Source organism: Neoarius graeffei, chromosome 13 (genome assembly GCF_027579695.1).
Source record: "Neoarius graeffei isolate fNeoGra1 chromosome 13, fNeoGra1.pri, whole genome shotgun sequence".
Lineage (NCBI taxonomy): Eukaryota > Metazoa > Chordata > Actinopteri > Siluriformes > Ariidae > Neoarius > Neoarius graeffei.
This window is the reverse complement of record NC_083581.1, coordinates 61,329,941-61,354,975: the sequence shown is the minus strand read 5'-3', so window position 1 is coordinate 61,354,975 and position 25,035 is coordinate 61,329,941. Positions and strand designations below refer to the sequence as shown.

General features: G+C 42.8%; 1 protein-coding gene across 7 annotated transcripts in view; it reads right to left on the bottom strand.

The window, feature by feature from the left end:
* eif4g3b (eukaryotic translation initiation factor 4 gamma, 3b) overlaps positions 1-25,035 on the bottom strand; it is a 123,177-nt gene that overhangs the window by 57,057 nt on the left and 41,085 nt on the right. For 4 of the 7 annotated variants that reach the window (XM_060938257.1, XM_060938258.1, XM_060938260.1 and 1 more), the window contains exon 3: positions 8,516-8,692. The exons of 2 other annotated variants lie outside the window; for them this stretch is intronic. In XM_060938257.1, the coding sequence (XP_060794240.1) occupies positions 8,516-8,692 (177 nt within the window). The remainder of the gene's footprint in view (positions 1-8,515; positions 8,693-25,035) is intronic. One more of the 7 variants, XM_060938261.1, reaches the window with a different exon arrangement.

The following is a 25,035-nucleotide window of genomic DNA, read 5'->3' as shown; positions in this document are numbered from 1 at the left end:
AGCAAGAATGCCCACTCCCTGCCTCCGAGTACACTGCGGTCTGCTGACACTGACAAATCTGCCATCTCCTCAGCACTGTCTTTAGGAGAGAGCGAGCGAGAGGGGGAGAGACGGAGCGAGAGGCGCAGATAGTGGAGTCACAGGGCTTACAGAGGCCGGCGAGCAACAGAGGTAAGCTCAACTGTCAATCGCTCCTCATCTCTTCATTCAGAGGTGGCTCTGCATGATCAAAAGGTTAGCCTCTGGAGCATGTAAACTGTACTTACTATTAATAGCAGAGTTTGCGGGCAGAGCTGTGCAGGCGTAGAGTGGAAATCCGAGTGCTTGGCTCAGGAGCAGAACATGCTCCAGAACAGCTGAGTCACCGTGACTGACTTTCTATTTTAGAGACAATCAGCTGAGTGTACCGAGTATTTATGCTCGAGTATGTTTGAGAGAAGACGGTGTACGCAGAACCGTCAGTAATAATACGCAGGCCTGGTATATGACAAGTTGCTCTCAGACAAACTAAAGCAAAAATCACTTGACATGACACACGGCATGCACAAGTGCGGTTAAAAACCCAGTGCAAACAAAGCAGCCAAATTCAAGGCCATTTTCAAGTGCACTGGTGTTTTGAGCTTAATAAATGATCCAAGAAAAGCAATTTCTTTCTTAAGCGCACTATGTAACAACAATGGACCTCGTTTATCAATCTTGAAGCAAAGCTACTGTATATTTAAAAAAAGTTTGTGCAAGCCAAGCCAAATAAAAAAATTGGGAAAGGCTGATTTTCCTTGTACTCGCGTGTGTACGGTAGGGTGGTCCCGGAATGTATGGGAAAATTTTTTTTTTACCAAAAACATTCCGACCACCCTACCATTTTTTTTTACATAGGCTAAAAGAAGGCAACAAGCAAAATTTCAGAAAAATTGGTTAATATTTAGAGGTGCGGGGTGGCACGGTGGTGTAGTGGTTAGCGCTGTCGCCTCACAGCAAGAAGGTCCGGGTTCGAGCCCCGGGGTCGGCGAGGGCCTTTCTGTGTGGAGTTTGCATGTTCTCCCCGTGTCCGCGTGGGTTTCCTCCGGGTGCTCCGGTTTCCCCCACAGTCCAAAGGCATGCAGGTTAGGTTAACTGGCGACTCTAAATTGACCGTAGGTGTGAATGTGAGTGTGAATGGTTGTCTGTGTCTATGTGTCAGCCCTGTGATGACCTGGCGACTTGTCCAGGGTGTGCCCCGCCTTTCGCCCGTAGTCAGCTGGGATACGCTCCAGCTTGCCTGCGACCCTGTAGAAGGATAAAGCGGCTACAGATAATGAGATGAGATTTAGAGGTGCCACACGAGGTTGCAAATCGGGTTAAGCCAGTAACATTAGTTGGCACGTAGACTGTTGCAGAGAAGATCTCAAACCCCCAAAAAGTCACAGTTCTAGAGGGAATATGCCACTTCTATGAAAAAGAAGAGGCAGGAAGAGTTTATAGACTGATAGAAGGTTAACTTTCATGCACTAAGGGGTTCTTAAACAATGAATACTGATCGTAATATGCTGATGAAGTTGTGAATGTTTTTCTTTCTATGTTTTTCAGATGGCTAGCAACAGTCAGTGCGTTTACATGCACATAGAGAAAATCGAATTTCTGCCGTTGCTCGACTGAAATCGAAGTTCTAAATGGCATGGAAACACCTTAGCTAGGCTGAAATTGAACCGAACTTGATTTCTCGTAATCGAGCTACGCGACCTAGATTATGCGATTTTTGCCGAGCTACTTAGTGCATGTATACCCTATCAAGCTACGTAGTCGAGCTACTTACTTCAGCACTGCCCCTTCCGGAAGTGACGAGTGACGAGACCACAAGCGGGAAACACGACAGCCTCGGTCGGCATGACAACAGTAGTAGCGAGCAGCAGAAGAGGTCAGGAGGAACAAACGAAGAAGAGGAAATGGCGAGCAGAAACGTGCACTTCTGGAGCAATGAGGAGACAGAGTTCGTGCTCATTCAGCTTAAGGAGTTGAATATATTAAAATTCATGGGCGGGAGAAAAACGCGCAATGGAGAACACGGAACTGATAACTTTGTTTACACTCTTGAATAGCTCTTCTTCATGACGACAACCGGAAGTGTACCAACACAATGGGGCGTGTAGCGCCACCTGTGGCTCGGGTGCACAATGTACCTCACACAATAGCTCGATTTCCTTGTGTGCATGTAGGATTGGATTTCTCTGGCACCCCTGCTGGGACCCTTAGCTCGATTACCGACAGCAGCTCGATTTGGATGTGCATGTAAACGTACTGACTAATACAAGTAGTACCGGTGGTGCAAAGCACAAAACCAGAAAGGACAATAACGTTTGGTTAATTGGTCCCACTTCCAAGGAACTGTCTGGGAGAAAGCTTCCTTCTGCTAGGGAAGTCCTTAAGGCCAATTTATGCTGACAACCCAGTCCACGCAGATAGCGTCTGCGTAGCCCCCCCACCTTCGCAGACGCTCTGCGCGCATCTCCCAAAAATTGTGACCACCGCAGAAGCCTCGCAGACAGCGTCGCAGACAAGAGGGCTCTGATTGGTCCACTCTACATTCGCTGTACATGCACTTCTGCTTCCCTACTTTCCTGGTTTGGTTTGTTTTCACGACCGCCATTTTTAAAAACATGAGTGAAGATGGAGCAGCACGAAGAGCGGTTGATCGAGGAAGTGAGGAAGTACGTACATCTATACGACTCCAGTTCTAGTCATTATAAGTAACCAGAGGATAAACACTCCACTAACCACACCCACCAACTACTCCTAGCGACTTCGCGCCCCCTTGCGTTGTGGCGGTGAATAACATCGCGCACGCCTATACTCCCCGCTCAACGATAAATTACAACTGTCTGCGAAAAGCTATCTGCGAAAGCCTTGTCGCAAGAGCATGCAGAGGCCCTTAGTGTGTTCTTTTATCTCCACAAGATACCATAATACCGACGGGTTTAGAAAATCACAGACAAGTAATAGCTATTGGTACTTTGAACACAGGAAGTTATATTACTGTATTGTTTGTATTAATATGAAACAGTTAATAAGCCACATTATTTTATATTGTGTCTTGAGTGAAAATTTTAATGGCTTTGTGGCACCTCTAAACACTGTTCAATCTTAAAGTGCCATTCCACCATTGGATGTATTTTTTTGGCATAAAATACAATATATTTTATGACAACATAACTAGACAGAGAAATCTTTTAGCTTCAAAATGATATATCAAACATAATTTTTTGACAACGACAAGTATATTCATTTTGCGACCAAAGTCACCTACCCTTTTAATTTCCGCACGGTAGTGAAACGTGATGTCATCAGCAGGTTCCCCTTCTTGTGTATCACGTCACGTGTGACGTGGCACAGATTATCAGCAATGGCGGCTAGAACGTGATTTCCACTTGTGCCGATATTCACCATCAACCGTCTCCTTTGGGCATCACTTGCTATTTTCCTTCGCTTCTTTTCCGAAGCTGACAATCGCGTTCTATCCGCCATTGCTGATAATCTGTGCCACGTCACACGTGACGTGGTACACAAGAAGGGGAACCTGCCGATGACATCACATTTCACTACCGCGCGGAAATTAAAAGGGTAGGTGACTTTGGTCGCAAAATTAATATACTTGTCGTTGTCAAAAAATTATGTTTGATATATCATTTTGAAGCTAAAAGATTTCTCTGTCTAGTCATGTTGTCATAAAATAGATTGTATTTTATGCCAAAGAATACATCCAATGGTGGAATGGCACTTTAACCAAATTTCGCACAATAACTTCTTTTAGGCAATGTAAAAAAAAAAATTAATAAAAAAGGTAAGGTGGTCGTCACAAAATCCTAAAAAAAAAAAAAAAAAAAAAAAAATTTTTTTGGGCCACCCTAGTGTACGGCAGAGCTGATTTGCAACTGGTCAAAAGGCAAAGCTCACATTTGAAATGATGAGCAATCAAAATTATTTTTGACTGAAAATCTGCAGCCGAATTATGGAAAATGTGAATTTAGAAAAGGTGAAATAAAGGGAATAAGTTTGGGAGGGATACCAGACCCAGATGATTATGAACACCAGCACATCACCAAGGGAAACTGCTTCCCAGGGCTTTTTTTTTTTTTAAATAAATTGAAAGCCATGTGTCACGGCAACTTTCAACCAGAAATTTCTTGTGTGCTAGTGTGTCCCCGATGCAGTGCTGGAAAAGCAGGAGGGTGTCACAGGAAGGCACGCAGCACGCTGGAGACTATACGGCACAATGCAGCTTGAAACATCAGATCGGTCACTTAGGTCTGGCGCTAATAAAATGCTGCACAGCATGAAAAGAAGATGCTGTAGCAAACAGAACCAACTTTGACGCCGAGTCATCGCAACGCGCTCTCCTTTTACACAGCGGCATTCTGAACTGAATGCTCTTATTTAGGGATTTGTTGATTTGCTTCCTTTAAATCCCCCCACACATTAAAGGAGATATGCAAAACCTTTATTTTTAAATACATTTCTGAGTGGATAGTATCTCCATCCTTGACCCTTGTATGCTGCATAAATGGGAATAAAAATATATATATATTTTTGAGAGTTAAAATCGACCGCAAAGTTGGCATTCGAGCTGCCCCACTGAGGCAGCCAGCCCTGAGTGCGTGACGTCACAGCAGGAACCGGTTTTAAGGCCGAGGCCTTTGACAGCTATAGACCAAAGCCATATAAATAAAAATTTATGGTGAAAGTAAGAAATACCGTTACCAACTTGCTCAACTAAGACTGATTTGACTTCATTGATTGTGGGTTGACTCTCATTAAAACAGGATAGGTGTTATAACTTATGCAACATACATGTACATGCATGCATTTTCACTGATAAAACGTAAAAGGCTAATTAAATAAAATCAGCTGAACTGAGACAATCACATTCTGAAGCAAATTAAATAATCTTATACCGGTAACTTAAATACACAATACAAGTTACATGTATTAATCTAAATGCAGGTAAACAACGAGTGGTGGTGTTTTTGTTGTTTTGTATCCAAATGAGAGTCGGAGCTTACCCGTCTGTGTTCTCGCTTCTTGAAGGCCAATCTTGTGGCCGATTGTTTTGAAACAATCTGACTTTCAGTTGTTCATTTAGTTCTCTGTTCATTCGCTTCTTCCACATAATGGCAAAATATTGCTGCTGAAGCAAGCATATCCAGCAGAGAAATCAGACGGCTGGTCCACTCATTCTCCATTTTCTCCATACTGGGTACTCCGCCATTACTGCTCGGCTCAGGCAATTACTAAAACCCGGGATGGAACGGGATGTCACCACTTTTAGCAACAACCGCGGGGAGGTCACTGCCCGAGCGATATGCCACGTCCCGTTCCGTCCCGGGTTTTAGCAACAACCCTCGGCTCACACTCCGGGAGAACTGGTGCAACTGAACTTACTTTCCTTTTCTTATAGTTTTCTTTTCCTTTAATTGTTGGTACTGCACCCTCTTTCAATACAGGCTTATAGCCAACGCTCCTCAACAGATCAGAGGTCTCGTACGAGTCTTCAGTAAAATGTGCAGAGCAGAGGAGAGACCGCTTCGTAGGCGCCCAATATGCTCGTGAACAACTTGCAAAACGCATCCAAATCTTTGCAGTTTGAACCTTCTTGGGCCATGAATGCAACGTAAATCTACCTTCTGTCGTGTTGCTGCACCCGCCAGCAACACATCTACATGGCATGGCGATAAATTAGCTCAAAATGGAGGATCGGAGTTGCAGTCAGCTCTGTGTTTTAGTATAGCGGGAATGGCGATGAGACCGATAGCCTTCCTGCTGTAACGTCACAGATGTCAAGATCATTCACTCAGACCGCGACCTATATGAACTGCTTTAATCGTAAAAATTACTATATTAGATGTATTGTTAACGCTTAAAACTATTCCTGTGCCATTCTTGAGGTCTCAAAGCATTTATAAACAAAAAGTGAGGCCATGGTTCTGCGTATCTCCTTTAAAATATTTATTTCATTAATGCCATTAACACAAAACTAGCATTCACATGTAAAAGACTCATTACATCTGTGCGTATAACTGAAATACAATATAATTAACAGTTATTCCACAAAATCGAGTCGTACATGAGCTGATAGCTGACGAGGTGCATGTACGATGAAATTGAGTGGAACAACATTGTATACACATTCACCGGATTTTGAGAAACAGAGCTTTTTTTTGTGCAAATTTGATAAATAAAAACTTTATACAAAACGTCCGATAAAATCAGTTTCATTTAGAATGCAAACAAACCGGCGAAATGACAGGATCAATTTGTGAAAAATTTGATAATTCTTGAGAAAGAAAAAAAAAAAAGTTCTTACCATCAAATACTTTTATTCCATATTTTGTTGCTTTTATTGTATTTTTTGGGATTTAGTTTTCAAGTATCACTCCTATCCAGTGAATGTGGATAGAATAATAAAGGATACCCAACATAAGGTATTTAAACCGGATGGTGTAATGCATATCGAAAAATACAGTAAATCACCACAAATATATGTTTTGAAGCTGAACAAACAATGTTTACGTTGTTAGTGTACTTATAAAATTCTCACACACACACACACACACACACGAGCCCAAATGCTTTTCTGAAATTATGTGACTTTTGTGAATACCAAATTTCTTGAGTAAATGCTCGTTAGGGTGGTCCCGAAATGTATGGGAAAATTTTTTTTTTTACCAAAACATTCCGACCACCCTACCATTTTTTTTACATAGGCTAAAAGAAGTCAACAAGCAAAATTTCAGAAAAATTGGTTAATATTTAGAGGTGCCACATGAGGTTGCAAATCGGGTTAAGCCGTTAACATTAGTTGGTGCGTAGACTGTTGCAGAGAAGATCTCAAACCCCCAAAAAGTCACAGTTGTAGAGGGAATATGCCACTTCTATGAAAAAGAAGAGGCAGGAAGAGTTTATAGACTGATAGAAGGTTAACTTTCATGCACTAAGGGGTTCTTAAACAATGAGCACTGATCGTAATATGCTGATGAAGTTGTGAATGGTTTTCTTTCTATGTTTTTCAGATGGCTAGCAATAGTAATACAAGTAGTACCGGTGGTGCAAAGCACAAAACCAGAAAGGACAATAACGTTTGGTTAATTGGTCCCACTTCCAAGGAACTGCCTGGTGCCCCTTTTCCACCAAAGCAGTTCCAGGGCTGGTTCGGGGCCAGTGCTTAGTTTGGAACCGGGTTTTCTGTTTCCACTGACAAAGAACTGGCTCTGGGGCCAGAAAAACCGGTTCCAGGCTAGCACCAACTCTCTGCTGGGCCAGAGGAAAGAACCGCTTATGTCAGCGGGAGGGGGGGGCGGAGTTGTTAAGACCGACAACAATAACAAGACCGCGGAAGATCGCCATTTTTAAGCGATGAGAAGCAGCAGCTGTACAAACGCGAAGTCATCCATTATTATTATTGTTGTTGTTGCTGCTGCTTCTTCTGTGTTGTTTTTGCTTTGATATTCGCGCCAAGGTTTATGCAAACGTAGCGCCGTAACTGACGTATACAGCAACGTAATGACGTGGCTCCGCGAGCTATGGAAAAGCAAACTGGTTCTCAGCTGGCTCGCAAGTTGAACAAGTTGTGAACCAGCACAAGCACTGGCCCCGAACCAGCCCTGGAACTGATTTGGTGGAAAAGGGGTCTGGGAGAACGCTTCCTTCTGCTAGGGAAGTCCTTAGTGTGTTCTTTTATCTCCACAAGATACCATAATACCGAAGGGTTTAGAAAATCACAGACAAGTAATAGCTATTGTTACTTTGAACACAGGAAGTTATATTACTGTATTGTTTGTATTAATATGAAACAGTCACATTATTTTATATTGTGTCTTGAGTGAAAACTTTAATGGCTTTGTGGCACCTCTAAACATTGTTCAATCTTAACCAAATTTCGCACAATAACTTCTTTTAGGCAATGTTAAAAAAAAAAAAGGTAAGGTGGTCGTAACAAAATCCTAAAAAAAAAAAAAATTGGGGGACCACCCTAATGCTCGTACGAGTGATTTAGAAATAAATCTATTTATATCCAGCTTGATTTAAAAAAAAAAAAAAAAAAAAAAAAAAAAGGCCCGCTGTGTGTATTCCAAATATTAAACTCATTAAAAAAAAGGTTATACTCATCACCAGTCTCCTAAACAAAAAGACAGGAGGCTAAGATTAGAGAACAGGCATGACAAAAATAGGTTTCACTATTCTGAATCACACTGAGTGATGATTAATTTTAATGAACAGAGATTTTACATGACTGCTTTCTCTGAGGGAACACCTCTGACTCATCAGACTGGGAGCGTCTGAGCATGTGCGATGGAAATTTCTACGGCTCGTTTGCTTTGAGACAGTTTTAATGTCAGGGTTTAATGCAGCAAGCATTGACAGGCTTATGTTCAAACAGCACAATATGATTGAATGTAGCAGCCTTCATAATAAACAGTGCAGACACACACACACACACACACACACACACACACACAAAAACACGCAGCTGCATGGGTGCACTCACCCCTCCTCCTGCCTCCCAGGCTTTAGGGTGGCCATACAGATGCGCAGTGGATACTGTGGAAACTGATACCTGAGAAAGGCCGGGTGAGGAGGCGTGGCCCGGCGGCGTGGCCGCAAGGTTCGGGTGTCCCTTGCTAATTTCGTGGGGTGTGTAGGGAGGGCCAGGGGGTCTCTGGACCTGAAATCCACCAAAGGGAAAGCGCAAATTCAGAAACAATGTAAGGGATGAACACCACCACAATGTCCTGTGCACCTGTAAATAGAAGCCTTCATAGGGAAGAAACAAAACCGCAGAACAGCAGCATCTTTATCAGGCTTTCGTCTAAACGGGGGAACAGGGGCGCTGCGCCCTCTTACTCTCGGCGTGCGCCCCCTTACCGACTCCGTGAAAACATCCCAGCAACACTACGTGACAATGTGTCTGATCATCAAATACGTTATAATTGCTCCAAAAATATTCCAATCATAGTAGATACACCGCCAGACGGTGCAAAAACAATCCGAATTGGCGTTTTCCAGACTGAGGCGCCATGTTTAGTTGTTTACTTGTCGCGGCTGCTCTCGCGAGATTTGACATGGGTTACATACAAGGTCAGCTGACTTGTAGAGCGAGATTTCTCGAGACTGAATGACCTTTCACCCACCGGCGCGGGAGCTTTTGACAGAAGTAGTTCACGAGTTGTTTTTGTTGACACTTGGGCATTTAAAGATGTCATCCCGCAGCACGAAGCGGAAGAAAGCCAAAGACTGTCCGGGGCAGAAGAAGATTACTTCTTTCTTTTTCAATGTTGACAGACAATTTGTTACAATTTCCCTCTCAGATAGCCTCAGAATGTCCCGTTGGAGCATTTTTCAAAAGCTTTGCGCGGGGGGGGGGGACGACAACCGGCACCATCTCCCTCCCCGCTTCGCTCCCTCGCCATGGTGAGCACCCTCATACTAAATTTTTCTAGAAAAAACCCTGTTTATTACCGGCCAAGTGGTGCAACTTCTCTCAAGATGAAGTCGTCAGACAGTTCTTGATGTCAAACCTTGATTAGGGCTAGGCATGAGACGATACGCTAAAGCTACGACACAAAATACATCCTGATACAGGCTTCACGAGGCATGGACATTGAGATACACTAGGGTTGGGCGGTATCCAAATTTTGATACCTTTAAACTGTCTCTGTGTTTTCCCGGGGTATACGGTATTACCGAGAAAAAAATAATATTTTGTTTCGGCCTACCGTGTAACGTGCGCCTATGCCTCAAATGTACTATTTAAAAGCAGCATAGCGAATTGTGTGCATTGTGGTATGGATTAAGCAGCAAAGCGAATTTTGTGCACTGATGAATGGATTAAGAGATATTTCAAAGCATCACGCAACTCTTCCTTCATCTTGAAAATAGCATTCAACTGTCGTTTATACGTCTGCGTTGAAACGCCATTTGCAGCACTATTTCACCTACTCCATCAAAAAAAAGTACACGATGAGCAGGATCATACCCTTTCAAGCATGGGAAATAAAAAAAAGAAAAAGAATCAACCAACACCCAAGTCCGTTTAGACTGCGCGATAAACCATATTCTTCAGCGCAAATGAGGCGAACCTAATTCAAATGCGTGATAGCTGCACAAGGCAAAATCATATGGGCCCACGTCATGCCATGGCGGGGAAATTAATAATCAAATGGCCTTACCTTGCTTAAAACGTTGTCTTGATCACATAACTCCTTACAATTATTCCACTTAAATCCATACGGTTTAACACACCCAACAAAGATAGCAAGCGCATTGCTAATTCCCACCAGAAACCTAACGGTTTACGCTACGATGTTTCCTTCCGTTTCTTCAGTAGATGACATTTCAAACGTTTATTACCCACATCCCAAATGTCATATGTTATATTATTTTACCTTGTTGTTACTCATGTAACCTACTCAAAACACAACTCATTGGAGAGATCTCGTGGAAGTGGAGTACCCCAGGCTATGGTGTGCCTTAGGGGACATATTAGATTTTTCGTTTGGTTTGAAACCAAAATACTGCCACACTGCCGATGTTGTATTTTTCTTTTTTTTTGCCACTAACTCGTTATCTTGACTTGCCATCTTTCAACCGCGGTCTCAGTCTCTTTTTTTTTTTTTTTAGATAGGACAGTATAGAGAGACAGGAAATGAGCGGGGGAGAGAGAGACGGGATCGGGAAATAACCTCGGGTCGGAATCGAACCCGGGTCCCCGGATTTATGGTACGGTGCCTTAGCCATCTGAGCCATGACACCCCCGGTCTCAGTCTCTTGCGAAGCTTTCTGTCAGACTCCAAATGTCACGCAGGGTTGCCATGGTAACGACAAACAACCCTGCACGCGATGAGAACTTCTTTAGGAAATTGATAGAATTAGTGAAAATACGATCACACAGTTATTCGGGATGATCTTCAATTTATTATTTTATATTATGACCTCATGTACTCCATATTTATTTAGATATTATATATTTTTTTTAAATGACGGTAATGAGACCGATACCGTTGGTACTTTTGGATACCTCGGGATACCTTCTTACCGTAATACCGCCCAACCCTAAGATACACAAAAATCAAGATCTTCGTACAGTTCGTTTGTCATGATAACAAACCAAGCCACTGCAATATCGAAAACATACAATCCCAAGAAATGTAGCTTAGGGTTTATAAGGTGCGATTTCTCCCGATTATCACCACGTTATTAAAATTTTTTCAGGCACAACATTATTAAAATGGAAAGACTGTTTGGCAGTAGACTGCACCTTAAATGATTAAATAACAAAAACATGCATCACCTCCTCTCTTACTTCTGTCTGACAGCAGCACACTTACCGGTTTACCTGTCAAGACTAAAATAACACAGCGACTTCCTTCTGTACATTTTCTCATTCCAGTGAAATTAATTTCAGGTTATGCCAGTGCCAGCACAACACGTGACGTGCTTCTGAATTGTTTTGACAACAGGAGCGCGACTTGCATCAAGTGCAGCACACGGATGTTGACTTTAGCCCGCGTTTCAGACTGCTGTCATGCCAACCACAATAGAAACCATGAGTGAATGTTTATACGTTGCTTACACGTAACCATCCTTCAGACTGCTTCGAGACCGGTAGGTTCTCACTCGCAAACTTCATGCTCTGTATGCTACTACCTCTGGTGTAGCCATCTAGCGTGTAAGAAGAGGTAAAGCTCAAGGAATATTAAACGGAAATAGGATATACCTCAGAGAAGCAAAATTCAGTGTCGTGTCGCAATATTTGAGAACGAAATTCGGTCTCATGCCAAGGTAGGCCTGCAAACTCCCCCACACGCTAAAATCTCAATTCAGCTTGTGAGAATGTGCATAAGCCGTTGCCCTATCTTGCCCCATCATGCCCCCCTAACTATTCCCGATTGCACCACCTGTGGCTTTGTGGGGGAAAAGAAGAGTCAGACATACGTAATGTGCGTTGTGTACATGTAATGTCATTACAGCTGAAGAAAACAAAACAGCAGAATCTGGTTATGAGTCAGCTTCAATCACTAGCGGCAATCAGCAGCATTAGATGTTGACTTTTTCATGGTTTACTCACTCATTAACAATGGCAGGAACACTACAACACTGAGCCTGCAGAACTACAGTTGGGATTGTAAATAAATGTAAAGCCTCGGTCACAACCGGCCGTACGTGCTCCTACAGCCGCTCTACGTGCAAAAAACGCAAGAAACGCACAGCGGGCGCGCGTGTGACGTGCTGATTTTCCAGCTGTAGACTGGCCGCAGAGGTTCTTTGTCATGTCAAACAAACTCTACGGGCGCTTACGGTTTTTTCAGGTTGCAAGACAAACTTGCGGCCAACGTGCGTCTTTCTCCACAAAAAAAAAAAAAAACCACACAGCGATTTGGGAAACGCCAAAAATCGCACGGCCAAAAAATCGTACGTCCGGTTGTGACCTAGGCTTAACGCATCATTAGCTGCAGCTATGCTGATTATGCAATTTCAATAAAATTCTCAACTACATGCACATGCAGTCTGTGTTGAACGGCAGCAGACATACCGAGGGCATACTCACACTAGGCATGGTTGCCTTGTAACTTGCCCGAGTACAATTGTCCCCATCCCTACTCCCCTGCTGGACTGCGTTCACGTTGCGCTCAACATCCCGGCGTATGCTTACATCAAAATGATGCAACTTTGCTGAAGAGAAAAGCTTTCGTATAGCATGTTGAATTGTACCCGAGCACAGTATGCAGTGCTAGTCAAACAAACTCAACTTTGTGGGTCAAACGAGCTCAGGTACGGTTCGGATCACCTAGTACGAGACGAGTACACCCTTATTGACTTATAGTGTAGGGAAGTCGCCCTGATAAACAACGCACGGTTTCATTTTCTTAACTGAGACCAGCATTCATGTTTTGAGAGTGAAGGCATTTACAGCTTTATCTGTTTGGCAGCGCAGGCACGGGAAGCTAAGATGGAAAATTAAAAAAAATTTATATATATATATATATATATATATATATTTATTTTATATTGCTCTGCTCTCAAGACAGACAGCAGGTTATTAAGGTTTGTATAAACCTTTCTGACAGACATTTAAACCGTCCAACTTGACGGTCACCACGAAAGTTGAAATCTATCCACGATTCCTGACACAACGGTCAATCATCCCAAGGCTAACTGCAATCTCAAATCTCATTTTTTCCCCATCAAGAAGAGTTTTGCTTCTACAGGAGATGAACCCAAATCAAATCAAAGTCCTTCCCACGCCATGTGGCACACAGGGCGGCGCCGATCTCCGTTTCCGTAGCCCTCGGCCTCTCGCCCTCTCGCCTATTACATAGCTAGGCTTACAGTGGGGGGCTGGTCCTCTGGTAACCGCGAGAGTTTGACTCCCCACTCGCATCTGTATTGCAGCGTGCCTTGCCAGACGGCAGTAGGTACCATTTTTATGAAGGTCTTTGGTATGACCCGACCGTGAGTAGAACTTGCGATCTCCTGATCGAGAGGCGGACATGCTAACCACTAGGCCAACTCGCGGTGATGAACCCAAATAACCACTACATAAAACAGAGTGCCACTACCCCCCCCCCCCAATTTGCTGTGAGCAATAACCATAGACGATGTAAAACAACCTCACACATGTTTTTTTCAATTATTCTATTTTTATTTATTGCATTGCCAGTTTGCACCGTGGGTCAGAGAGGACTGATATTTCATCTGTGCTGTATGTCGAGCATGTATAGCATATTTGACAATAAAGTTGACTTGACTAAAGCACAGAATCTACTGGGGGGGGGGAGACACAATATCAGAAAGTAGGCAGCAAGTGTTTGGTTAAAAGATCCACATTTGTCCTGAACAATGGTTTAATATTATATACAGGATATTAAAACGGCCATTGCTTAAACGATGCTGCATGTGCCGTCTCACTCAATCGACACTTTACTTGAGAATGTTTACCAAGACCAATTTACACCCACAAAAGGCTTATTACTTGAAGCAGAAAAACAGAATCATTGCCATTAAACTAATTATTTAGTCAGATGATAATACCGCCATTTCCTTTGAAGTTGCTATTCTCATTAACATGATTAAAATTTTATACTAACTGGCAACTATTTTAGCTCAGGAGTACAAATTCAAAATGCAGACGCGCAATTATTCAGAAACATCCACAGGAAACAGGGCGACCACAGTCTACTACAGCAGCGTTTCTCAACCTTTTTTCAGTCACAACACCCTTCAGGAGCATGCAAATTCTCAAGGCACCCCCATATACTGTACAACCCCGATTCCAAAAAAGTTGGGACAAAGTACAAATTGTAAATAAAAACGGAATGCAATGATGTGGAAGTTTCAAAATTCCTTATTTTATTCAGAATAGAACATAGATGACATATCAAATGTTTAAACTGAGAAAATGTATCATTTAAAGAGAAAAATTAGGTGATTTTAAATTTCATGACAACAACACATCTCAAAAAAGTTGGGACAAGGCCATGTTTCCCACTGTGAGACATCCCCTTTTCTCTTTACAACAGTCTGTAAACGTCTGGGGACTGAGGAGACAAGTTGCTCAAGTTTAGGGATAGGAATGTTAACCCATTCTTGTCTAATGTAGGATTCTAGTTGCTCAACTGTCTTAGGTCTTTTTTGTCGTATCTTCCGTTTTATGATGCGCCAAATGTTTTCTATGGGTGAAAGATCTGGACTGCAGGCTGGCCAGTTCAGTACCCGGACCCTTCTTCTATGCAGCCATGATGCTGTAATTGATGCAGTATGTGGTTTGGCATCGTCATGTTGGAAAATGCAAGGTCTTCCCTGAAAGAGGCGTCGTCTGGATGGGAGCATATGTTGCTCTAGAACCTGGATATACCTTTCAGCATTGGTGTCTTTCCAGATGTGTAAGCTGCCCATGCCACACGCACTAATGCAACCCCATACCATCAGAGATGCAGGCTTCTGAACTGAGCGCTGATAACAACTTGGGTCGTCCTTCTCCTCTTTAGTCCGAATGACACGGCGTCCCTGAGTTCCATAAAGAACTTCAAATTTTGATTCGTCTGATCACAGAACAGTTTTCCGCTTTGCCACAGTCCATTTTAAATGAGCCTTGGCCCAGAGAAGACGTCTGCGCTTATGGATCATGTTTAGATACGGCTTCTTCTTTGACCTATAGAGTTTTAGTTGACAACGGCGGATGGCACGGTGGATTGTGTTCACAGATAATGTTCTCTGGAAATATTCCTGAGCCCATTTTGTGATTTCCAATACAGAAGCATTCCTGTATGTGATGCAGTGCCGTCTAAGGGCCCGAAGATCACGGGCACCCAGTACGGTTTTCCGGCCTTGACCCTTACGCACAGAGATTCTTCCAGATTCTCTGAATCTTTTGATGATATTATGCACTGTAGATGATATGTTCAAACTCTTTGCAATTTTACTGTCGAACTCCTTTCTGATATTGCTCCACTATTTGTCGGTGCAGAATTAGGGGGATTGGTGATCCTCTTCCCATCTTTACTTCTGAGAGCCGCTGCCACTCCAAGATGCTCTTTTTATACCCAGTCATGTTAATGACCTATTGCCAATTGACCTAATGAGTTGCAGTTTGGTCCTCCAGCTGTTCCTTTTTTGTACCTTCAACTTTTCCAGCCTCTTATTGCCCCTGTCCCAACTTTTTTGAGATGTGTTGCGGTCATGAAATTTCAAATGAGCCAATATTTGGCATGAAACTTCAAAACGTCTCACTTTCGACATTTCATATGTTGTCCATGTTCTATTGTGAATACAATATCAGTTTAAGATTTGTAAATTATTGCATTCCGTTTTTATTTACAATTTGTACTTTGTCCCAACTTTTTTTGGAATCAGGGTTGTAAAATATACGCAGTCACGCTGACCCCGGCAGTGACGTCGTGACAAGGGAAAGGGGGCCGTGAGACAAATTTTGATGATGCATGAGGTGGCGATGATCTGTATTAGTGTAACCATCATTTTTTGGAATTTTAATTCATTTTATTTAAGTGTTAGAATATATAATTTTTTGACGGCACCCCAATGAAGCCAGACGGCACCCCGGTTGACAAAGGCTGTACTACAGTAACGTAAGAACTGAATTAATTTCACTAGGGTTCCCCCCCCGAGTGAATATGCAACATACGAACATACTCGATCCTCCATTCAGCAACAAGCAGGAGCTGGAAGATTCCACCAATTCCACCTAAGGTCTGGTATTTGGGAGCATTTCAGCTTCCCAATAGGTTACGACGCGGACAGCCAACGAATTGTGAACAGACAGCCTGAACATTACAGCGGGCTATAACAAAAAATGTACTGAACTTGCGTTGTGTGTACGGTCACGCCACTAATCCCACCCAAGCATCACTATATCCAGGCAAACACCTTAAACTGAAGTACCAGTTGTCTGAGACTCAACCTAAGTGTTTTGTGAATTACTTTTATGCCCAGGCCTGTCATGGCACACTGTGCTAGAGAGAGGAAAAAAAAAAAATGTGGAACTGCACCACAGCCGGTAGAAGCTGGATTTTCAGAGGCACCACTGTAACCGATAATGAGATTAACTTGACTGCACTGGGAGATGCTGCAGCATGCATGTCTCTGTAAGTCGGTAAAAAAATTATATCTACGAATGACGCTCAGCATTTTTACCCCAGGCAGATTCTACCGTAACTGGATCCATTAACCACTTGCCCACAAAATAAGAAATGTTTCTTGTCCTTTTTTCAGTGAGGTAATATTTTCAAGATTGAAAATATGGTATTTGGTCTTCTAACACAGCACGTCATTTAAAAATACACTGAGTATATCAATAAAAGATTTTTAAAGAATAAAGTTCTATTTCTTTGACATATCTGACAGACATAACTCCCATTTTAAAAATCACTTTCATTATCCCTGTTGCTATCGTCAGTGAATTTCTGTCAGATGACCTGACGATAGACTCAGCCATTATGGATCTTTGGTAGTTATCGTGTGGAAGCAGGCTTTATAATTTTTGGGTGTCAACAGATAGAGTTGAAATAGTTTTTTCGCTGTTTATCTATTTCGTTCACGAGAGAAGCCCACAGTTATTTTTAAAAAATGCTATCGTCAGTCTAATGCACCTGACGATAGCAAAATTCAAGCCCTCACCACGCACATGTTGACTGACGCAAAGAGGAAATTCTACTGCGCATGATTTTTGTGACAGCAGACATTTACTTCCGGGCAAGACTTGGAGTTCTGACAGCTAGATTTCATCAAATAAATCAAGTTAAGATTTTCAGTCAGCTATCCTGACGATAGAAACATTGAGAATATATTTGTGCATTCATATTTAAAATTGTCTGGAGGAAAACTATCGTAAGTTGAGATAAATCAGAGCCACTTGCGACCCTTTCAGCCGACAGGCCATTTCAATGTGTTATTTCCCCGTGAAAGTGACACAGTCGTGTCTATCGTCACTGTTCTGACAATTATTTTTGATCTTTCAATTTTGAAAATAAATTTTATCTTTATTTCAATATTTTATTGTATTATTTGGTTCTAGTGATGAGGTATTTAATATTATTACTAAATTTGTCAGATTAATAATGTAAGAAACAGTTTTGTTGCTATTGTCATCTAGAGTGTCTGTCAGAATATGATGGTAGACGTTAGTTTGTCAGATTTTGATGTTAGAAACCGATGTGTTTCTATTGTCATTTAGCATGTCTGTCATGTCAGGCTTTTATTAGTTAGTTACCAGGACTACTGTCCTAAAATTTACTGTGAATGTCCAAGACCCCAAATGCTACTAGAAAAACTTAAAGGGGAACACAGGGCAATATATAGAGTAAATATAACAATAAAACACACATTAACGAACCTTATTCAAGACTTACAAAAGTTTTTTGTTCTAAGGTTGGAAAGTTATAGTGTTTTGAAAGTAGCTCGAGCAAACTATTTCCGCAGTTTGAACAGCCCGCCATGATATTAATTTTATCCAATCAGAATGCACGTTCATTGTCTCTGCGTAACACTCATGACGTATGTATGTGCCCAGTTGTGTTGGCTCATTGAGGTCGGGAATAGCACGTGTGAAATACCTGTTTCTGCCTCTTGCGACGATTTCGCAAGTCCACGGGTGGCGCCTATCTCATTGCAGCAAATAAATTGTGCTGGACTCGTGAGCAACTCCATGTTACATTTTCCGCACGAGCACCACGCCGTGTCACCTGCACGCAGACGCTCTGCCCCACGCTCGCCATGCCCATGGTCAGCATCAGTCTCATCCTCGCCGTCATCCGAGCTTTCTTCTCTTATTTCATCACCGGAGTCGAGAGTACCTCTCCTAGCTATTTTAAGTTCGTTTCTTAAGACGAGGATTTTTTAAGATGTTACCTTGTTGACAGTTTCGGCGAGAATCTTCCGCCTTCTTCAAAACAGTCACCAGATGTGTCCTGGGGGAGCGACCTGACAGCAGGAGGCGTGAACTACCTGTCAAATTGGGCGGGACGTTCACGCCTCCGTAGCGTAACATCAGCTGATAAGGCACGTCACCACTCGACATCTGGTGACTGTTTTGAAGAAGGCGGAAGATTCTCGCCGAAACTGTCAACAAGGTAACATCTTAAAAAATCCTTGCCTTAAGAAACGAACTTAAAATAGCTTTAATAGTTAGACATAATGAACTTCCACTACATAGTACCTCTCCTAGGTTCAAACTGGTACCCTTCTAAGCCATAGCCTGCTTGCAGTGTGTCTTGCGGGATCTCTTCGTATGATTCGACAGAGCTGTCGCTTTCACTTGATGCGCCCGACGCCATCATTACACGCTTATCTCCTCTATTTCGGAGAGTTCCGCTAGCGCAGTGGGTAGCGCTGACGTCATGGTCTTTTAAAAATGGCGACTCTTGTGCGGTTTAGCGTATAAAGTATATTTACAATTACCAAGATATTTCGTTGTTTTCTAGTATATAAATTTAATAGAATACTTAAGAATACGTTACTTTGTCACATCAGCAACTGTATATATTATATTCGGTACCCCTTTAATAGAATGATCAAAATAAATCTCATATCATCTCTAGCCGCTTTATCCTGTTCTACAGGGTTGCAGGCAAGCTGGAGCCTATCCCAGCTGACTACGGGCAAGAGGCGGGGTACACCCTGGACAAGTCGCCAGGTCATCACAGGGCTGACACATAGACACAGACAACCATTCACACTCACATTCACACCTACGGTCAATTTAGAGTCACCAGTTAACCTAACCTGCATGTCTTTGGACTGTGGGGGAAACCGGAGCACCCGGAGGAAACCCACGCAGACACGGGGAGAACATGCAAACTCCGCACAGAAAGGCCCTCGCCGGCCACGGGGCTCGAACCCGGACCTTCTTGCTGTGAGGCGACAGCGCTAACCACTACACCACCGTGCCGCCCTCAAAATAAATCAATTCAGCAATTTAAGGAGGAGATGGGACTTAACTGGCCTCTGTTATGGTAGAATCTGCCCCCATAAACCAGAGCCATGTATATTTAAGTGCTTGACCTGGCACGGACTGTACTAACACAAATAGTTGGACCTAGTTTCATACCACGAAAATGCAATAAGTCGTTCGACCTGGTTGCTAAACTGCATACGACACTTGAAAACCCTGTTTTTGCCCTTTTAACTCAACAGTAACCCACAGGTTGAGAGTAACCCATTTTATACAGCTTATCTAACTGCTCTTATTCCTCCAGGGTGGGGGCTCGTGATAAAAAGCGAGAGCTGTAGGACATGCAATTAAGAATAAACCTAACTGCAGCCCGGCATCTGAAGTGTCACAAGACCAGCAGCAGGATTTGGATACGACCACAAGTGCAGATCAGCATAAAGGGATCCAGTTCATCCTCTCCCCCTCAGGACCCAGACACCCTTTTCTCTCAGCTGTTCTTCAGCCCCAAGGCGCCCTCCCCGATTCCCACTGCTTGGTCCTCACAACTGTAACAGCACACCTGTCCTCTGCCTCAGACACGGAGCCGGTTTAAATGGAAAAGCATTGTACTCAAGGTAACCAAAGACCTGTTCATGCTTCCTTCTGAACAGTCTCTTTCAAAGCCCTTTCAAGGAGAGGCTATAAGGGCACTTCAGAGGCAGTCAGGAAGTCACTCTCATGGACAGGATGTTCAACTCAGAGAACGATGGGACACGATGAACCTGTTTGACGAGCGGTTGTCCAAGACACAAGTCAGTCATTAATGAAACTCATTTTCTCACTAAAGGACAAACACTAACAAGCAACACTTTTGTTTAATGTCTCATCGCCTGCATCAGATTAACAGCATCGGGGTCAAAAGCCTCACCTCCACGCTCATCTCCGGCGCTCCGTTTTCATGCCGCCGGTCTCATTAACAGACTCCTGAAACGCTTCTTAAAATGTTTGTATGTATTTTCTCCGATTGCTGAAATTACTGTTGCATTGATTTATTTAGCTGCCTTATATTTGCTGTATTTATTTAGCCGTCTTTGTCATAAAACGTCTGTTAAATTATGGTGTTCCAGGTTAATTAATGCTCATTAAACCTACAATTTCTGGACATATGACTGATCCAGACTAATTCAAGCATCTGTCTCGTAAATAACTATTCCTTTGGAGCACATGTTACAAGTTAATTTTGCATACAAACTAAACAAAAGCTGCTTTATGGATGCAAGTTGAAATCCTTACAGGGCTCACAACCATCAGGTACTCTTGGTAAAACGACGTGTGCGCGCAGTGTTTCCCCTCCCCCAACAGGATCCTGCAGGGCCCCCACACACATTTTAAAGTGCATATCACGGGTAAATTCAGGAGCAAGATCAATGTAATTCTCCTATTTTATATTAAACTTTGGTCAAACATCTGTAACATTCTGCATTCTCTGCAATTTTTTTTTATCTTGCGCAATACCAGACATTCTCAGTTGAAATCAAGCCATTTGGTCCGCCTCTGAAAAAATTTGGCATTTGGATTTCCCGGCAAACATTGATTTTCGTGACGTCGCGTGCGGGACGCCTCTCTCTGAATCCTACGTCAGCGCTGGTTTGTTTATGAGAAAACGACCTGGTGGTTTTCTGCAAGTATCTTCAACGTTATCGCGTAATTATTAAAATGGGTAACAGATGTATCGTAGGAGGGTGTAGCAACACCAATCTTGATGGGATTAGTACTCATCGTTTTCCAAAAGACCGGACAATGAGAGAGAAATGGGAGCGCTTGGTCTACACAGGCTGTGCACTGAAACCGTGCAAGCTCGCGCAGCCTGCTGGTGCTTCCGCAAATAGCGTCACGAATCTGGCTCCAGACTCCCTTGGGATTTTTCCAGACGCGTTTTGTTATTTTATTTTTTTCTGCTGTAGACAGATGGCCTTGTGCAAAATTACCCTTCTGGATGAGTGTGTAAAGGGACATACTTTCATAAAAAAAAAAATAAAAAAAAACGAAATTGGTCCAGAATATGCACTTTAAAAGGATAGTTTGGGATTTTTGACATGAATCTGTATGGCATCCCCATCAATAGTGTCGTGCAAACACACTGACTTACCCCTGACAGCATCCTGTGAGTCCAGTTCTTGTCCAGTTTTGGTCCAGACGAAAGTAGTCCGGCAAGTTTGTTGGGGTCACGAAAGTAAAACGTTTTTGCATCACAAAACCGTTGCCAAATAAAAAGTCAGACCTCAAAATCGCTTGGCACTATTTTCTCTCCCTTCTTATCACTGCGCGCTGCTGCCAGGTGACAGCCACGGCTGTTTCATTCATTGTTTACTAGTAATGGGAATTTCGGCTCTTTTTCGGGAGCCGGCTCTTTTGGCTCTTCTTACTATAAGGAGCCGGCTCTTTCGGCTCCCAAACGGCTCCTGAGATTTTATTTTTGATTTAAAGGAGTACGCCACCCCCAGGGCGAAATTGAGGTCAGTCCCTGCAGTCCCTAGAGTTGGATGAGTGAGCCAAAGCGTTTTGTAGCCGACCCAGCCATTGTCCTGATCTATAAACGCCCAGGTTAGCTTAGCTTAGCATAGTCGCTGTAATCCGGCGTGTCCAGCTAGCATTGTCGTTGCAAAAGTGAATTAAATAACTCAAGATTTTTTATAATTATTTCTCATGACCTGTACATTCACATTGAGTACACATATCAATGCAAATTAACACGAAGGGATTTACTAGACCAATTTATATCTGGAACTATTTTCAGCCACAGCACAGGCAAAGCACCGCTGCAGGCGCAAAGACACCGCGCAGCGCCTGAAAACGGGTGCGCAGCGCCTGAAAACGGGTGCGAAGCGCCTGAAAACCCATTTTCAGGCACTGCGCGGTGTCTTTGCGCCTTCCTTTTCCTACCTATTCCTTTAATTGCTGCAATGAACTAGTTAATTCTGATTCTATTTCTCCTCTCTGTTATAATCTGTCCTGCTTTTGAAAAGATCCTCTCTGGGGGGACAGATGCTGCCACTATACACATCCTCCGTGCCATCACGTGTGTAAGCCGTGGATAGAGTGCAGCCTTGGTCTCCCACCAGCTTAGTGGGTCTGCGTTTCGCTGTCACCTGGCGGCAGCGCGCAGTGATAAGAAGGGAGAGAAAATAGTGCCAAGCGATTTCGAGATCTGACTTTTTATTTGGCAACGGTTTTGTGATGCAAATATATCACTCTTTTGAACACGTACTGTTTTGAGACGAAAAACGTTTTACTTTCGTGACCCCAACAAACTTGCCGGACTACTTTCATCTGGACCAAAACTGGACAAGAACTGGACTCACAGGATGCTGTCAGGGGTAAGTCAGTGTGTTTGCACGACACTATTGATGGGGATGCCATACAGATTCATGTCAAAAATCCCGAACTATCCCTTTAAGGTCCAAAATGAGGGGAGGGGGGGAATTATTGTTTATCTAATTCTTGTTCTAAAATAAATGTGAAGACTTAAATATGACTCCTTTAAAGGGGAACTGAAGGCAAATTTTTTATCATCAAAACTCTATTTCTCTCATTTTATAAAATGTAGGAATGCATTTCTGATAGCTATTTTGTCACTGCTACAGCAAGTTATGAGTGTTTGAAATATGCTATGTAATGTGTGTCAAAGCGACGGACGTAAACAAGATTCGCTGAGACCTGTGCGAGACATCGTAGGACGGAAGTAAAACGTACAGCGGAAATCAAAGTGACCAACATCTGCCAACGTTGTCAAAAGACGCGCGCGCCCTCCTTCGAATGCTGACGTAATCAAGCCGGAAGTTTTCCCTGTGTCCAAAATCGCTCCATACTCCCTGTATAGGGCACTATATAGTGGGGACACCATTTTGTAGTGCTGTCCGAAACCTTAGTGAGGATTATGTGATAAATGCACTTAGTAGAATATGTATTTATTATTTTGAAAACCCACCAGCCATCTGATCTGGCACATTTTAATTGTGCGACAGTAATGACGAAAATACCAGCGCGACAGACTAGTCCTTATCCTGCCGTCTTTCCAACTCTTCTCTACACCACGGGTTCGAAGTCGTATGGAATAATCTCCATGTCACGTACGCGACGGATGCGTGCAGAAATATACGGTTTAATAAAGTGCAGAATATACAGACCCTTTCCAAAAAATTAGAATATCATGGAAAAGTTGTTTAATTTCCACAATCCCATTCAAAAAGTTAAACTTTCACAGATTATAGATTCAGGGCGCACAATTTAAACAATTTCAAGTATTTATTTGTTTATTTTTACATAATTTGTGCTTCCAGCTCATAAAACCCACGAAAACAGGAATTCAAAAAATTAGAATACTGTGAACAAATCAGCCCACATTTTGCAGGGCATGAATGTTTTAAACTGAGTGTCACACACTAATCATCTACTAAACTCAAAGCACCCGCACAGGTTTCCCCAGGTGTCATTAAGGCCCTGTCCACACGGCAACGGATTCAGGTGAATCCGATAAAATTTATCATCATTTCGGCCTGGCGTCCACACAGCACCGGCGTTTTGGGTGCCCCAAAACGATATTTTTTGAGAACGGTTTCCAGAGTGGAAAAATCTGGCAACGGCGCCGTTGCGAAGTCGTCTGGATGAGTAGAACGGATTTGTTTATGATGACGTCACAACCACATGACTAGAACAAGTCATCACGCCGGGTAGAAGAAGGGGTTTATGCGCATGCGTCCTCCTACTTCTACTGTTCTGGTGTCTCCGATGGGACCGTCTTACAGCGCACGTAGAGGTGTGGCATGTGTATTGCATCGTTTTCAGCAAGCGTTGCGTTGCCATATGAACCTGAAACTTTACTGATCCGTTGCCCATGTGGACGCGATATTTTTTTTACCCGCTAAAAAAAAAAAAAAAAAAAAAAAATCTCATTGCCGTTGTCGTGTGGATGTAGCCTAAATTGCTTCAGTTTGGTTCAATTGTCTCAGTTCGGTTCAATATGCGGAAGACTGCAGACTTGACAACTGGCCAGAAGACCATCATTGATACCCTCCATAGGATGGGTAAGCCACAAAAGTTCATAGCTAAGGAGCTGGCTGTTCACAGACTGCTGTGTCCAAGCATATCAGTGGAAAGTCTAGTGGAAGGGCAAAATGTGGCAGGAGAAGATGCGCCAGCAAAAGAGATGACCGTGGGCTTCAGCGGATTATCAAACAGATAAGATTCAAGAATCTGGCAGAGATCCAGAAAGAGTCGAATGAGGCGGGAGTCACAGCTTCACAGGGCTCTACATTAACTTTTGAAACCACTTGTCCTGTCGGGCAAGTTGAAAGGAAATTTACTTGTCCGAATGTGAAGTTGACTTGTCCGAAGAAAAATTTGAGAAAAAAAAAAAAACCAAATAAACTATTTGTAATAAACTAATTTCACCAGAATTACTTTAACACAATCTATTCACTGCAGAAAAAAATTGGACTCCATCAATCATTAATTTATTTAAGAGAAATTGAAAACCAGAAAAATTATACAGTATATTTTCATTTTTAAATCATTAACTTTGAATATATATCCTCCACTGATTCATTGTTGTCTATTCATTCATT